The sequence below is a fragment of the Manacus candei genome, unplaced genomic scaffold (genome assembly GCF_025592945.1).
Source record: "Manacus candei isolate 608988 ecotype Guabito, Panama unplaced genomic scaffold, ASM2559294v1 h1tg000003l, whole genome shotgun sequence".
NCBI classification, from domain to species: domain Eukaryota; kingdom Metazoa; phylum Chordata; class Aves; order Passeriformes; family Pipridae; genus Manacus; species Manacus candei.
This window is the reverse complement of record NW_026138051.1, coordinates 17300050-17313637: the sequence shown is the minus strand read 5'-3', so window position 1 is coordinate 17313637 and position 13588 is coordinate 17300050. Positions and strand designations below refer to the sequence as shown.

The 13588-nt window shown below is 42.1% G+C and overlaps 1 protein-coding gene across 3 annotated transcripts in view; it reads left to right on the top strand.

Annotated features, from left to right (window-relative positions):
* Positions 1-13588, top strand: part of LOC127470558 (calpain-5-like) — a 54018-nt gene that overhangs the window by 22016 nt on the left and 18414 nt on the right. For all 3 annotated transcript variants that reach the window (XM_051786223.1, XM_051786203.1, XM_051786213.1), the window contains exons 4-6: positions 9474-9605; positions 10069-10277; positions 10649-10841. In XM_051786223.1, coding sequence (XP_051642183.1) covers positions 9474-9605; positions 10069-10277; positions 10649-10841 — 534 coding nt within the window. The remainder of the gene's footprint in view (positions 1-9473; positions 9606-10068; positions 10278-10648; positions 10842-13588) is intronic.

The following is a 13588-nucleotide window of genomic DNA, read 5'->3' as shown; positions in this document are numbered from 1 at the left end:
CACTCAAAACTGAAGAAACTTATCTCATGTGCTGATAACTTTATTGCTAAATTAACATTGTTCCAAGATAAGGCTTTAAAAGATGTTTTAGAAACAGAAGCTGCTGTTTGTTTTCAAGATGTGTAAATAAAACCCTTTTTGGTAGTTTCTGTGAATTTATGATTCTATGACCCACTGATTTGGTTGAGTCATAAAAGTGCTTTTTATCCAGCAGTAAAGCAGATGCTGCTGTGTCAATTTTGATGCAAAAATTTTATAGCTTGGAATTTGAACTCTTAGACAAGCAGCAGGTTCCCTGAAGTGGGAAGGTGGTTGATTGCTGAGACTGGATGCAGGAGATGCTGATGTCACTGTCCTGGCTGCAGCTCAAACCCAGTCTGGACAGGGAATGTCAGGAGTGAGCTGTAGCAGAAGGCTCAAGGAATAGCTCCATGGGAAGGCTTTTTCTGGAGCTTGTGTGAATGATCTGATAAAGGTCTGATAGCATGAAAGCTCTGTGGTTCTCTTCAAGGTACTGGGCATATCTCTGTGTTACTAAAAGACAAATACCCCGTTTTACATGATCTAAGACTGATCTTTGCCAGAAAGGATGTCCAGACTAGAATTTAGGAGTCTGATATGTGTCATGTTGGGACAGAGACACTCCATAGACTCTGACTTACACAGGCTCAGCAGAGTTGTGTTGTGCTTGCTAGAACAAAATTTCTATTAAAAAAAAAATCAAAATCCAAAATTTGATATAGCTCAAGTCATCTATTTGTTTAAGAAGCTCTTGTCTTATGCTCAGGGTTTTATACAATTTTACAGTTCCTGTTTTTATGTTATGAAGCAAACATCTAGTCCAGGATGGTGTGGCACAGATCACAATTCCAAAAGTGTATCTGGAAGGTGTCACTGGCTACTCCGTGCACTAATTTTTTTTTTACTTTAAGGAACTAAATGGAAGAACACCTCAATGTACTGTCTGAAAAAGATGAGGAGACTGGGAGGGGAGGATGAGGGATTTTTATCCTTAAGAAAGTGTCTGATATGAATGCCATGATTAGCAGATACTGGAAACTAGGCTGAACCCAAAATCTGCTGGATAAGGGAGGTGGAAAGGAAGAACCTGTTGCTAAAGGGGTTTATGCTCTTTAATGTGGTGGTTTGAACTTATGCTTTTTAACCTTTGCATTGCCATTGGGTACAGAAGAAATACCTCCTTTCAAGTAACATAAATCATCTCGGGGATTAACCTGAATTTTCACTCCAGACAATGTTTCTTAGAGGACTTGACTTCAGTTTTGCCTCACAATGCCCAGTGTAATAACAAAAATAATAGGTGACTGTGCTGAAATCTGCTTAATACTCTTTTTTAAACAGCATACTCCCTTCCTCATAAAAGGCAGTGAGGGAGAATTCCATCTGCATCAGTTGCCAGCCCCCTGAGACACAGCATAAGGTCAGACTGGTCAAGCCTAGGAAGGTCACGGCCACTGAGCCAAAATGATGCTCGTTATCAGGCAAAGGAAATAGCTGCCTCCCCAGACAGAGCAGGGCAGTCAGGAGGACAGACCTGGGAATTGCTTATTCTGCACTGGTCCGGTGCTGAATATTTCAGTGCAGTGGAAAAAATTGTGTGTGAGTTAATCCAACCTCCTTTCCTCATTGTTTTTATTTCCCATCTTAGGAAACTAGTCCAAGAATTTAATAGAAAAACATGTTTTGAGGAAGCAATAGAAAAACCTAGCTAAACAGTGGGTGGTCTTTTAGTCTGATGAACTGTGAGTGGACTTACAGGCCCTGTCTGACCTCAGGCATGTTGGTGTGTGCCTGGAAGTGACATCAGGGAGTCACTCTAAACAGACTCTCTTTGACCTTGGCCATCCCCTGTTACTTACATTTAATGCAGAGACATTTCCCCTGCTTTGGTATGTTGTTTTTTGCAGAAATAGAGTTATACTGGCTTATACCACCTGTCTCTCAAAAGAACTGTGCGCTCAGTTTTGCTCTAAAATGCCTCTGGTTTCTTTCCTTTACACTGGAGTTAAAAAAAAGGGCAGTTCATCTGAGATCTCTGGCCTGCTGACATCCCTGTTTGGAGCTAATTACCCCTCTCAAATAAAGGGTTAGTGCTCACACAGAGGCTCATGTGCAGTGAGTCTGATGTGTCCGGGGCTCTTCCCCCTGTACTGTTTCTCCCCATTCTGTCATTGTAATATTTAATAATGATTGATTTTATTAAATACAAAGGAACGTACTTGTAATGTCCTTATCCCTGCTGGTGGGCAGCATTTTACAAGAAAACTTTGGGTTAATGACCCAAAAATGATGTCTTTTCTGATGGAAAACAATTGCTTTTTCCCAGAAATTTAAACTTATACATTTGTAACCAATTAACATGATACCTTGATTAAATTTTTCTCCCCAACTTATGCCACAGTTGTTGTAGCTTTGGAACAGCAGAGAATAAAGTTTCCCAGGGGTTGGAATTGCTCTGAACCATTCCCTTTGTTTATATGATGAGTAGAGAGACAGGCCTCTCTCCAGTGTTACAGCACTATGGGATGGCAAGGTGATGTCTGTACATTGCCCTTTGAAAGAACTCGTGTTCTGGTTCCAGGGAACCTTGCTGAGAGGACTTGACTGTTGCCTGAGGTGAGTCCTGCCCTAAGAATGGCATCTCTGGTTGCTGCTCATGAGGAGAAGTCACACAAATTGTGGTACTGAGTTTAGAGAAGGGAATAGGTACGAGGGGAAGGAGGCAGGAGACAAAGGCTGTTGTTTTGTAAGTTCAGTGAGAAAAAAAACCAAGGCAGCTCTCCTCTTAAAGTGTGATGGATGTGCTGCCTCACAACCTAAAATAGGGTGGCAAGAGATGGTCTGATGTACTTGTTTGAGGGTTCTGGGAGAACAGAAAATTGTTCATTGTAGTCTTGAGTGATTCCCAGGATGTGGTGACAGAGGACTCAGGGCAGGGCTTCAGTAAACACTTTGTCATGAGGTTCAGGAAAAGGTCAGCCCTACGGCACATCATCTGAACCCTTTCCAGCCCCCGTCAGCATTCCGGATGGGAATGAGCTGTAGTGCTCCAAGGGTCAGGTGAAACCTAGAGGCAGCCAAGATACACACCATGTTGCCCAATGTTTGGGAGTTTTTCTTCCAAAACATTGATTCAGATCCTCCCCAAATACATAGGCATAGGCAGGGCAGGGCTGAAACCCATGGCCTTCGCTGAGTATTAGTCACCACTCGCCCCAAGCTGAACATGGGAAAAAAAAGAACACTCTAAAAATGTCTGTGATGCATTTGGTTTTGTAATGGGATTTACAGGAGAGGGAGGAGGGGGAAGAAGAATTTCTCAATCCCCAAATAGCTGGCTTTTCTTTTATATAAGACTGGAGTACACTGGCATACTGTTCCCTGTGCTTACATACAGCTCCATTTCTTTTTAAGCACTTTTTGGCATAACCTCACTCTTGGGAACAGGTGTTGCTGGACAGTAGGCATAAAGTTTACAGAGGAATTACGCTTCCTGAGCTCAGGGTGTACAGGCAGAAGCCTGAGGGCTAAACTTGCCTTTTGTGGATTTACATGATGTTACAGCAGTGACAAAAGTCCCTTCCTGATCTCAGGAAGGGCTCTTTCAGTCAGGTCACATCCGACCTCGGGTTTCTTTGGGTGGAGGTTTCTCTGAGAACTGTCCCCTGAGGGGTTACAGCTCTACCACAGGGCATGATTTGAATTTAACACTTCTTTTTTTTCGCTCCATAGGCAGACTTTTTTTCAGACATAACAAGGTTACAAAGGACTTCTTGCATGCATTGGAATATCTAGCGTGGTTGGGCTCAGTTATTTGGCTTCTTAGGGGTAACTACAAATGCCTTGGCACACAGCCTGGCCTGGAGAAGGTTTCTGTAAATATGCCAGCACAGCTGGGGTTTATTATAGGATGGACAATCTTGTCTACCTCTTCAGCTACACAACCACGAGGTAAGTGCTGTCTTTGCTGCTTTCCTTTAGATGAGGTTGGTTCATAGTGAACTGCAGCCAAAGCTGAAGTTTTGCATCCATGTTCAGAAAGAATTGCCTTTCCCCTTGCTTCCCCCAACACTGACCTCACTCTCTACAGGAGCTGACTCAGGATGATATGAAGATGGGAGAAGAAAATGAAAACAATTCTCAACTCTGACAGAATTCAAACTGCTATAAACAATATTAAGGGAATGGTGTACTGGGTTTAAGTAGATCAGTCTGATACAATCATAGAGAGTGCCTGTCTCCATAGGTCTTGTGTGCAAGCAAAGGGGCATTATTTTTCACATTAGGGTTGGGTTCTTTAAAAGGTACTGGAGAAAATAAGCTCTAAATGCTACTGAATCCTTTGAAAATCTTGGTTGCAAGCAGTATTTGCTATTTTTTTCTTCTTCCCTTTCCCTGAATCTCTGTTTTTCTGTCTGAGCAAGCTGACAGACCGTACGTAATCTGTTTAAAAATCATCTTTCCCTTTTCTCAGATCTGAGAGATCTCTCATAATGTTTTACAGTGCAGGCTCATTTAATATCTGTGAAAAAACTCAGATATTTCATTAACCCTTTAAATGTCTTTCTTCCTTTTTATAATCGATATTGCATCATTTTTAGTTCATAGATATTGGTAAGACATAATGTCAAGAGATGCATCTTTAGAGTTAAGTGCAACTTTCTCCTTTAGCTAAATTTCTTTAAGATTCCAAATAGCCACAGAAACATGAAATTAATGCTTACAGTTAATCAGTTATTTGCTGTATTTTCTGTGGTGCTTCTGCTCTCAAATAAAACCCATACTTCGTCTTTTCCTTTTCCTTTTCCTTTTCCTTTTCCTTTTCCTTTTCCTTTTCCTTTTCCTTTTCCTTTTCCTTTTCCTTTTCCTTTTCCTTTTCCTTTTCCTTTTCCTTTTCCTTTTCCTTTTTTCCTTTTCCTTTTTTCCTTTTCCTTTTTTCCTTTTCCTTTTTTCCTTTTCCTTTTTTCCTTTTCCTTTTCCTTTTCCTTTTCCTTTTCTCTTAAGTAATCATGACAGAGCAACATAGATACCATTTCACAGCTCCTGTGTCATGGACATTTGTTATCTCCCATGGTTCACAATGTTTTGCAATTTCCTTTGGGGACATACATTGTAGCAAAAAGTTAATTTGCCATTTTCCATATTTGTACTGCAGTCCAAACATTTTTGTATCTCAGTGAAATTCCTGACTGCAATTTATCAGACCTAAGCAGATGACTGTTAGTCTGATGGTATGGATTGTGTTATGTATTGTGTCAGGTACCCTGATAGGAACCACCTTGGTTTCCTTCCAGCCTACAGTGGGACAGATCTCATAGTATAGATAGAGAGCAGTAGATGTGATATAGTTTGATTTTCCTAAGACTTTGCCAGTGTCTGATACATTTCTCCGAAGTATGAACATTTGGATTAATTCAAACTTCTGTAATGGTGAAATAAATGACTTGGAGCACTCTCAAACTGGCCTTGTGTCAATGGAGTCCTAGAGGAATCTCCCTTAATCTGGTACTCATTAGTATTTCCATTATTACTTGCATGAGGGGCTAGGGAGGCATGTATGGGAATACTGTAAGACACAGACTGGGGTAGGATTGCAAGCCACTTGACAGGGGTGAGAATTCAAACTGAGCTTGGGAAAATAATGTGGAATAAATAGGGTAGAATTCAGCATCACTTCATCAATGCACCCAGGTGCAGTGCTTTGGTATTAAGTGACTTCATGATTCACTTAGGGAGATAGAATGAATAGGCAGTAAGTCCATAGAACAGGATCAGAGGGTGGATCCCAGTCCGAACACAAGTTAAATATGTGAAGTTCAAGGGAAAAAGAGAAAAATGCCTCCCCCAGCTTCAGTAAGCAAAAGCATGGAGCTCTGCTCAGCACGGCCATAGCCCCACCTGGAGCACAGGGCCTGGATTTGGGCACCACGTGCCACCAGTGACACAAAACGTGAAGAACCAGTTATAAAGACTAGAGAGAAGAGACTTGCTATAGGTTTGCAGCTTATCTGAGGAGCTGCTGTAGAAAGGAAAGGTAACTGTCCTCTCCATTCACAGAGGGCTTGTGGAGCAGCTCAGCAATGCTCGTCTCTGCTGCCTAGGGGAGGAATGTGTGGGCTTTCCCTCGTGGGCTGTGTGAAATGCAGGTTAGAGAAGCTTCAGTCACAAGCAGGTCAGGGATAGCTAATCTGGGCACTTGTTGGGACTGACTAACCTGTTCACAGTCTCTTCTGCTCCTATTTCCTGTGATCCCATGCTGGCTCCTCATCTCCAGGCTGCTCGGTGTTCTCCCAGTCTGCTCATAAACCAGTTCATTTACTTACTCTGTCACAGAGAGATGAACCATTTAAAATCCTAAAAAGGGGGTTTTGGAGCCCCTGTATTCTTCACAGCATCTGTGGCTGAAGAACAGTGAACAGTCAGATATTTCAAGCCTACACAGGACAGCAAGGATGGGAGGCGACACAAATAGACTTCTGTGATAGAAAAGGAAGTCTGGTATGAAAATCAGTGTGTCAGGGTTTTCAGCAGAACCTTCAGGCCCTGCAACCTCTTACCTCACTTTTAGACTCTTTACAGCCCAATTATAGTTCTGCAGATGGTGTTTATTTTATTGTGCACACACGTAAGGGGAGAACCGGGAAGAGCTCTGCATCTTGGTGGTGAAATGCTCCCTGCAGGTATAAATAATACAACAACTGCTTTTATTATCAGTGTTGTATTAGAAATAGTGTGGCTGTTAGACCTTAATGATGTCTAATAAGACCTAGCAACTGCCTTTAAACTTTTTCTTGGAAATGTGAAGATATTTCTCCTTTTTACAGCACAGATGTCACATGCTGATCCTGAGAAAAGGGATTAGGGTTAAACCACTACCTTTGCAAAGGAGGTACTTCTGGTGGAACCCAGAGTTCAAGTGTTTTGGTGCTTAGGTAGCAAGAAAGAGAAGGCATCAGGTCTCCTGAAGTGCTTGAGCCACATCTCACATCAGCGTCTCTTCCTTGTAATTCCTCTGATAGTAATTGGCTTGGTCCTCAACTACCCTGAATTATCACTGCTGGGAGCATTATTGGAAAAGTGATTTTTTTTTTTAATTATTAATTTTTTTTTTACAGGCTTGGGGCAATAAAAAATGCTTTAATATCCTCACAAGGACTGCAGAATAATATATCGAAATAGCACATTTCTAATTGTGTTGGGGGAATTGCGGCTTAGATAGCTAAAAGTATTCCTTAGAATTTGCTATATTGCATAAGTGGTGAAAATCAAAAAACCCAGAAGACAGCAAACAGCTGAAATTAGCTCCAGCTTGTGCCTGAGTGTTATTATGTGTCTCATCTGAGCCATGCAGTGACAGTCATCATAGAAGCTGTTATAATGGCTGTAATTAATGACAAAAGGAACAGAATTGATGTAATTTTCTTATGCTGTTCTTTAGTCCCAGGAGTGCGCGGCTCTTAAGCAGTTTAATAAGGTTTATCAAGCAGGATTCTGAAGAATTTGGTGACTCTGGTGGAAACAGGGAGGTGCTGTTTCTGAGTTCTGCTGTTCCGTGTTTGCTTTGGACCCCAGTAGTCAGCAAAGGCTAATCTCATCCATAAGTTTTGGCAGTTGGCACATGCTGCTCTGTTTTTTTCTCTGAGGACTGTGGGACATGTGAGACACACTTCAATTGAAAAATGACAGTTTAATGTGGTTATTTTTAGAAGGAAAAAAAAGAAAGAGAAGATACTTGTAATATACAGCAGTGCCTAATTTCTTTCAAAACCAATTAAAGTTTTGGCTTCCTCTAGTGACAAAAAAGTTTGGACAATCTCAACCCTCACGGCTCCATTTATCGCTTGTTTATTATTCTGACAAAATAACATTTTGAAAGGGAAAACAAACTAAAAATTATTAATGCTGGAGTTGCCTGGAAGTGGGATACAAAACTTGAGTCTACCCCAGGTCACATGGAATGTGTGCTACCACTGTGAAGGCCGAGTAGTCAACTGCTGTCAGCCCCTGCAACAGGCAACTGGGTTGATTTACATCAGCTGAAGTGTCAGCCTGAAGGTCCTGTTGCCATTCCACATCAGACCATCCAGGGAGACTGAATGGATGCTGATGAGCATGATCAATTTTCCTCATAGGCACCATTTCTTTTATTCAGATGTTTATTAAGGTCTGTTAATAAGCTTTGAAACGTCTCTAAGTGGAGACACGCGTAAGAAATACTGACAGAATAACAGTGTCTTGTAATGATCAGTTACTTGTTTCCCAAAAGGCATTTAAAATTTCAACTATTACTTAATGAGAAAAGTCTCATGCCAAAAAATATAATTTTCTTAAAGAGAGTGGCAGCAGCTCCATGAATTCCGTGCCATGAGTTGACTCCAGGTGTCATCGGCTAAACCAGCCCAGGAAAACCAGCCTCCAGCTCAGCACTGATGTGGTTCTTTACTCTGAAAATAAGCTCAGCTGGCACTGATTTGTTACAGTCACATCAGAGGGAAGACTGAGAGGTCTTCACGTGCCTGTGGTCTGTAGCCAGGCTTTGACTGCAGTCTTGGTATTTTGGGATCATCATCTATTATCACCAAAGGCCAGTGAGAATCCATGAGGTGAGGAGCACAGCTCCTTATTCTACTGCTCACAGCAAACTGGGAAGCCTACAGTCTCCTGTCATTTTGAGGTGGGAGGGAGTTATTTATTCTGCATTTCTAATGCTTGGATGTAAAATCATTTCCATAGTGTTGAAGTTTAGGGTTATTGTACTGTGAACCCAAAATTTCCTACCACTGCTATCGTTTCAGCCAGTCAGGAAGAGCAGTGACTGAGAGGAGAATGTCATGAGCAGTCACTGGGTTGAAACCAGCAGGTTCCATATCAGTTAAGGACAGTCAGATTATGTGTTTGCTGAAGTGCTGTGTGGGAGGTTCTCTCTGCTACTGTGAGGCCACATTCAGCAAGAACACTGTCTCCAAAGATTTCTTGGTAACAAACACAATACTGGCTTTCCTATGCTCTATGATACTGGTGCTCCTTTTAGTGCCTTGATCTGCAGGGAAGGGGCAAGATAGGGAGGAGCAGGGAGACATCACAGGAAGATCCAGCTGTGCTTTGTTGGGAATCTGCATGTAGATAGAGATGGAGCCAGGAGAGCAATGGGAAAGGAGGAGCGAGTGGTTCTAATAGGAGCTGGTTGAATGAGAATTATGAGACACAGAGAATGAAAGGTGTGTTTCACAGACAGGTATTTTCTGCCTCCTTAGGTGCTGTGTGCTTGGGGTCATTGCAGCAGCTCAGGCTGTTGCTGAAGGAGGGTTTCCAGCATGTCAGCCAAGGGCATGGCAATAAAGAAAGTGCTCCAGGTGTCAGTAACACCATTTCCTGCTGCTTTTCTTGATGGAAAGGATATTGTGATCATTTCTGGAGTGGAGTGTCCAGTAATCTCTGGTTTGTTTTGTCAGGACCTCTGTGAAGACCCCCATCTGTTTGTGAATGGAATCAGCTCCCATGACTTGCACCAGGGCATCCTGGGGAACTGCTGGTTTGTGGCTGCATGTTCCTGCCTGGCTCTGAGGAAATGCCTATGGCAGCAGGTAGGTGATAGATGTGCATGATGCGTGGAATAAAACTAATAAACCCTGGCTGTTTCCTTGCCTATCAGCTAATATTTTTCCCTCTAGGACTAACAAGTAGTGAATTTTGGTAGACTCAAATCTTCCCTTTCTTTAAAAGTTCATTTCTCTTGTTATGAGACCCCCTCACTCCTCAGTCCCACTGAGTAGCAAAGAACAGATATAACAAAGCTAGAGAGTGCAAGGGGTTCTTTTTATCTCTCTCTGCAAATCAATATGAATTTTAATTTCCTAAAAGATTCCTTGATGTAGGATTACATTTGGACTTTGTACCAAATTCATCCTTTTTTCACTGCTTCATTTATCTAGGGTCAAGTGCTCATGAAGCTGAATGCCAGCAGAGTGCATGCTCCAGGGCAGTCTGCCCTCAGAATAAACCTTAACAGAGTGCACTTGCTGAACTTTCCCTTCCATGGTTTCTCAGGTGATTCCAGACTTTAATGAACAAGAATGGGACCCTAAAAACCCAGAGAAATATGCTGGGATTTTCCGTTTCCGCTTCTGGTGCTTTGGAGAATGGACAGAGGTGGTTGTTGATGATCTGCTGCCAACAATGGATGGGAAGTTGATCTACTGCCATTCCAATGTGAAAAATGAGTTCTGGAGTGCACTGCTGGAGAAAGCTTATGCAAAGTATGAGCTGGTTCATTGCCCTTGTAATTCTCAGTGTTGTCCCTCCTATCCAGCTATTTGTTTTGTCTTTCAGTTCTACCAGACTTTCCCTAGTTTTTAAGGTTACTGCTAGTAGAGAACCTAAGAAAGTCTGAAAACTCCTTCTTTAATCTGCATGGAGGGGTGAATCATAAAGGAGTGCAATGCAGTCAACTGCAGCAGCCCAAAGCCTTAGCAATCCTAGAAACCAGGAAATCTCTATCTGCAATCTGCTGGGGTTTTCTTGTTCTGTTTTGGTTTTGACTTGGTGAGACCCAAGTATATTACCTACATTCAATTAGAGCACTTGTAACAGCCTCTTGGTATCTGAGAATGTTCTGTGTTGCCTCCAGGTTGGCTGGATCCTACGAAGCCCTCGATGGAGGCAGTGCTGCAGATGCTATTGTGGATTTCACTGGAGCAGTGGCAGAATCTATTGATTTGGTACAGGGCAAATATGGAGAGATTATTTCTGAGCAGATGAAGCTGTTTGAAGACTTGATGAAAGTGCATAGAAGAGGCGGGTTGATCAGCTGCTCCATCGCGGTATGTGCAGAGAGCTGGATTTTAGGAGTTAATTTCAGTTGAAATGTTCTGGAAGAAATACTATTATTAGTGTATTAAGTATGTCCTTCATTTGTATGTTTTTGAAAGCTTTGTATGGAGAAATCTACGAAGTTGGCAGTGCTGCCAGCCCACTACAGCTCTGGGAGCCACTAAATACAATCACAAAACTTCAAAGCTGCTTGTGCTGCCACTTTGCTGTGGGTCTGAAATGCTGTTCTTTCTCAATGGTCACAGTTGTGTACTGACCCGAGGTTAATCCACCTAGAATGTCCTAATTTACAGGCCAGATGGCAGCGTTCACTTTCTTTATTCCTTAGGGGAATCTGTTTAGAGAAAGCAGTTCTGCTGACACCGAACTGCTGAGACTCCTTGACCTTAGTTGTGATGGTGCAGCCAGTGTAACACACTGGAGCTGAGCTGAAAGGCTGAGCTCACCTGGTTATTCAGGTAGTACTGTTTGCTAATAACCTCCCCATTAGAATTAACCAGCAAAACTTGCCTACACTGGCTCATGTGAGGCAGGTAACTCGGGTGCCTACATTAGGGGCCAGGACCCTGAGGCTCCCTTAGTAGAGAGGGGATGGCTTCTGTGGTAGCAGCTCCCAAAGTGTTTCATATACTTCAAAAACCACAGGCAGCCAAGGGCCCTGCACTGCCTCTTGCTATAGGAGGGAAACCAGTGACAACTGGGCTTAACTCCTCTTCTGTCTAAGTCTGCAATGTCAGGCCATGACTGGGTAGTGCTGAAATTCTCACCTTGCCTGAAGCTCTTACCACACGTGGAGGGCTAACAAACTGCCTGAATGTTTCCTGAAAGGTTGCCTTTTAAATGAGTTTTAAAGTGCAGCCTGCAGGAAAGGGATCATTCTCTAGGAGCTGCAGGGTTGGCATTTAGGTGCACTTAGCATGCCCCCTGCTTCCAGTTTAAGACTTTGGCTAAGGCTGATCTTTTGTGGACTTGGTTAAATCACTTAAACACTTTGCTGTAATTTCCACATCTGTGAAATGAAGGTCATAGTGTAGCTCTTCACATGCTAGTATTAAGTGCTTAACACTAGTTAAGTGCTACAGCAATAGTGTGGCACAAGTGCTAAATCCACGGTAAAGTGGTGGATCCCAAAGGGCTGATGCATTCAGAAATTCTTGTGAGTCTCATGGTAGTTGTGGAGTTGTCTAGAACAACAGAAAAGCAGCTGTGTTTGGAGGTGCTTGAGCACATTTGGCCATCCCTGGCTGTGCTCTGCCCTGTGCCAGTGCCATGATACCAAAGAAGAACACATGGTACCTCCTGGGAGATTAATTTGAACAAAATCTTCAAGGTCTTTGGTTTTTGTTTTACCTTTTTCATAAGGTCTGAATTTTTGTTTGAAAGAATTCCATTCAATTTGCTCAGACCAGCCTGGCAGACCAGACTTCCTGGTGTGAATTGTTGTTGTAAACATTGTTTCTGGAACGATAGGTTGCTCCCAAATGCTAAGGCAGTTCTGTTTCTTAACATGGATCTGGTGAGGAGATATGCTAAGTTTGTATTTTAAAAAGCAATTAATTAGGCAGTTGTAACACTTTCACTTCTTCCTGGCATTATGTGTCTGTCTGTCAAATTAAACACAAATGCTTCTAATCATTGATTACAGAGGGGCATTTCCTATGTTTGTCTGCATTTGTCACTTTTTGATGTATTATACACACAATGAAGCTTGCTAGGTGTAGAATATTTAATACTCAAGTGGCTTCGTTGCTGCCTTACAAGCATGTCACCATTTTCCTTGGATCACAAAATAGCCCTAAGCATCACCATTTAGAAATCTGAACAGACACTAGATGTTTAAATATCTCATTTAAATAAATAAATAAATAAATGCCTCTGGAAGGAGGTGGGAAAGGCAGCCCAGCAGTAAGAAAAGCCTGGGGGTAATAAAGGCAGCAGGAGAAGTTACAGACTCCCCTGCTGTCAAGGACTCTATGTTTGCTTTCAGTTGTGAAAAATGCAAGTGAAAGTGTTACTCTGGAGAAAGCCCAAACCCACTGGAAATGTCAGCCAGTCTCCATGTAACACATGAGCTGATTCTTTGGGAGCTGTTGTTGGTGAAAGGCAAAGAGGGCTTGGTGAGACTCTCACAGTTGCCGGACCATCTGTCAGTTCCAATTTGATATAAATTTCTCATTCTCCCCTTTTTTTTACTTTTTTTTTATTTTTTACCTTTAGGAACTGAACATTCTTATATCAGTGCAACTCTTGCTTTAGGAGAAGGACTCTGTTTAGACCAGTTAAATTTTTAAATGGGTAAAAATGTCTGCTTAGCATAACTCTGATAAGTCCTTGTTGATATTGAAATATATATTTATTATAATTATTACTGTATAATGATAAACAATAAATAATATATTTAAATATTTACATTAATAGCACTAAGAATCATAACTCTTGCTCTCTTTGACACAGCAAAGGCTTAATTGATCATTAATTAGGTTATTACAAGTTTACACATAAGGATCTGCATTGAGTCAAATCTTCCTTCCTTGCTGTCCAAGGGAGTGAGTGTCTTCAGGTCCAATGGGTTATAGTCCAATATAGATGAGAGAGTCTCTAGCTATGGCTCAGTGCAAGGATGCCCATGCTGGCTCCAGTGAGGATGTGAAGAAGCCAGAGGCAGGACCATTTGAATTGTTCCTGGCTCAGAAGAAGGGTTATAACACTGGCACAGCTTTATTTTCTCCACTGTCCT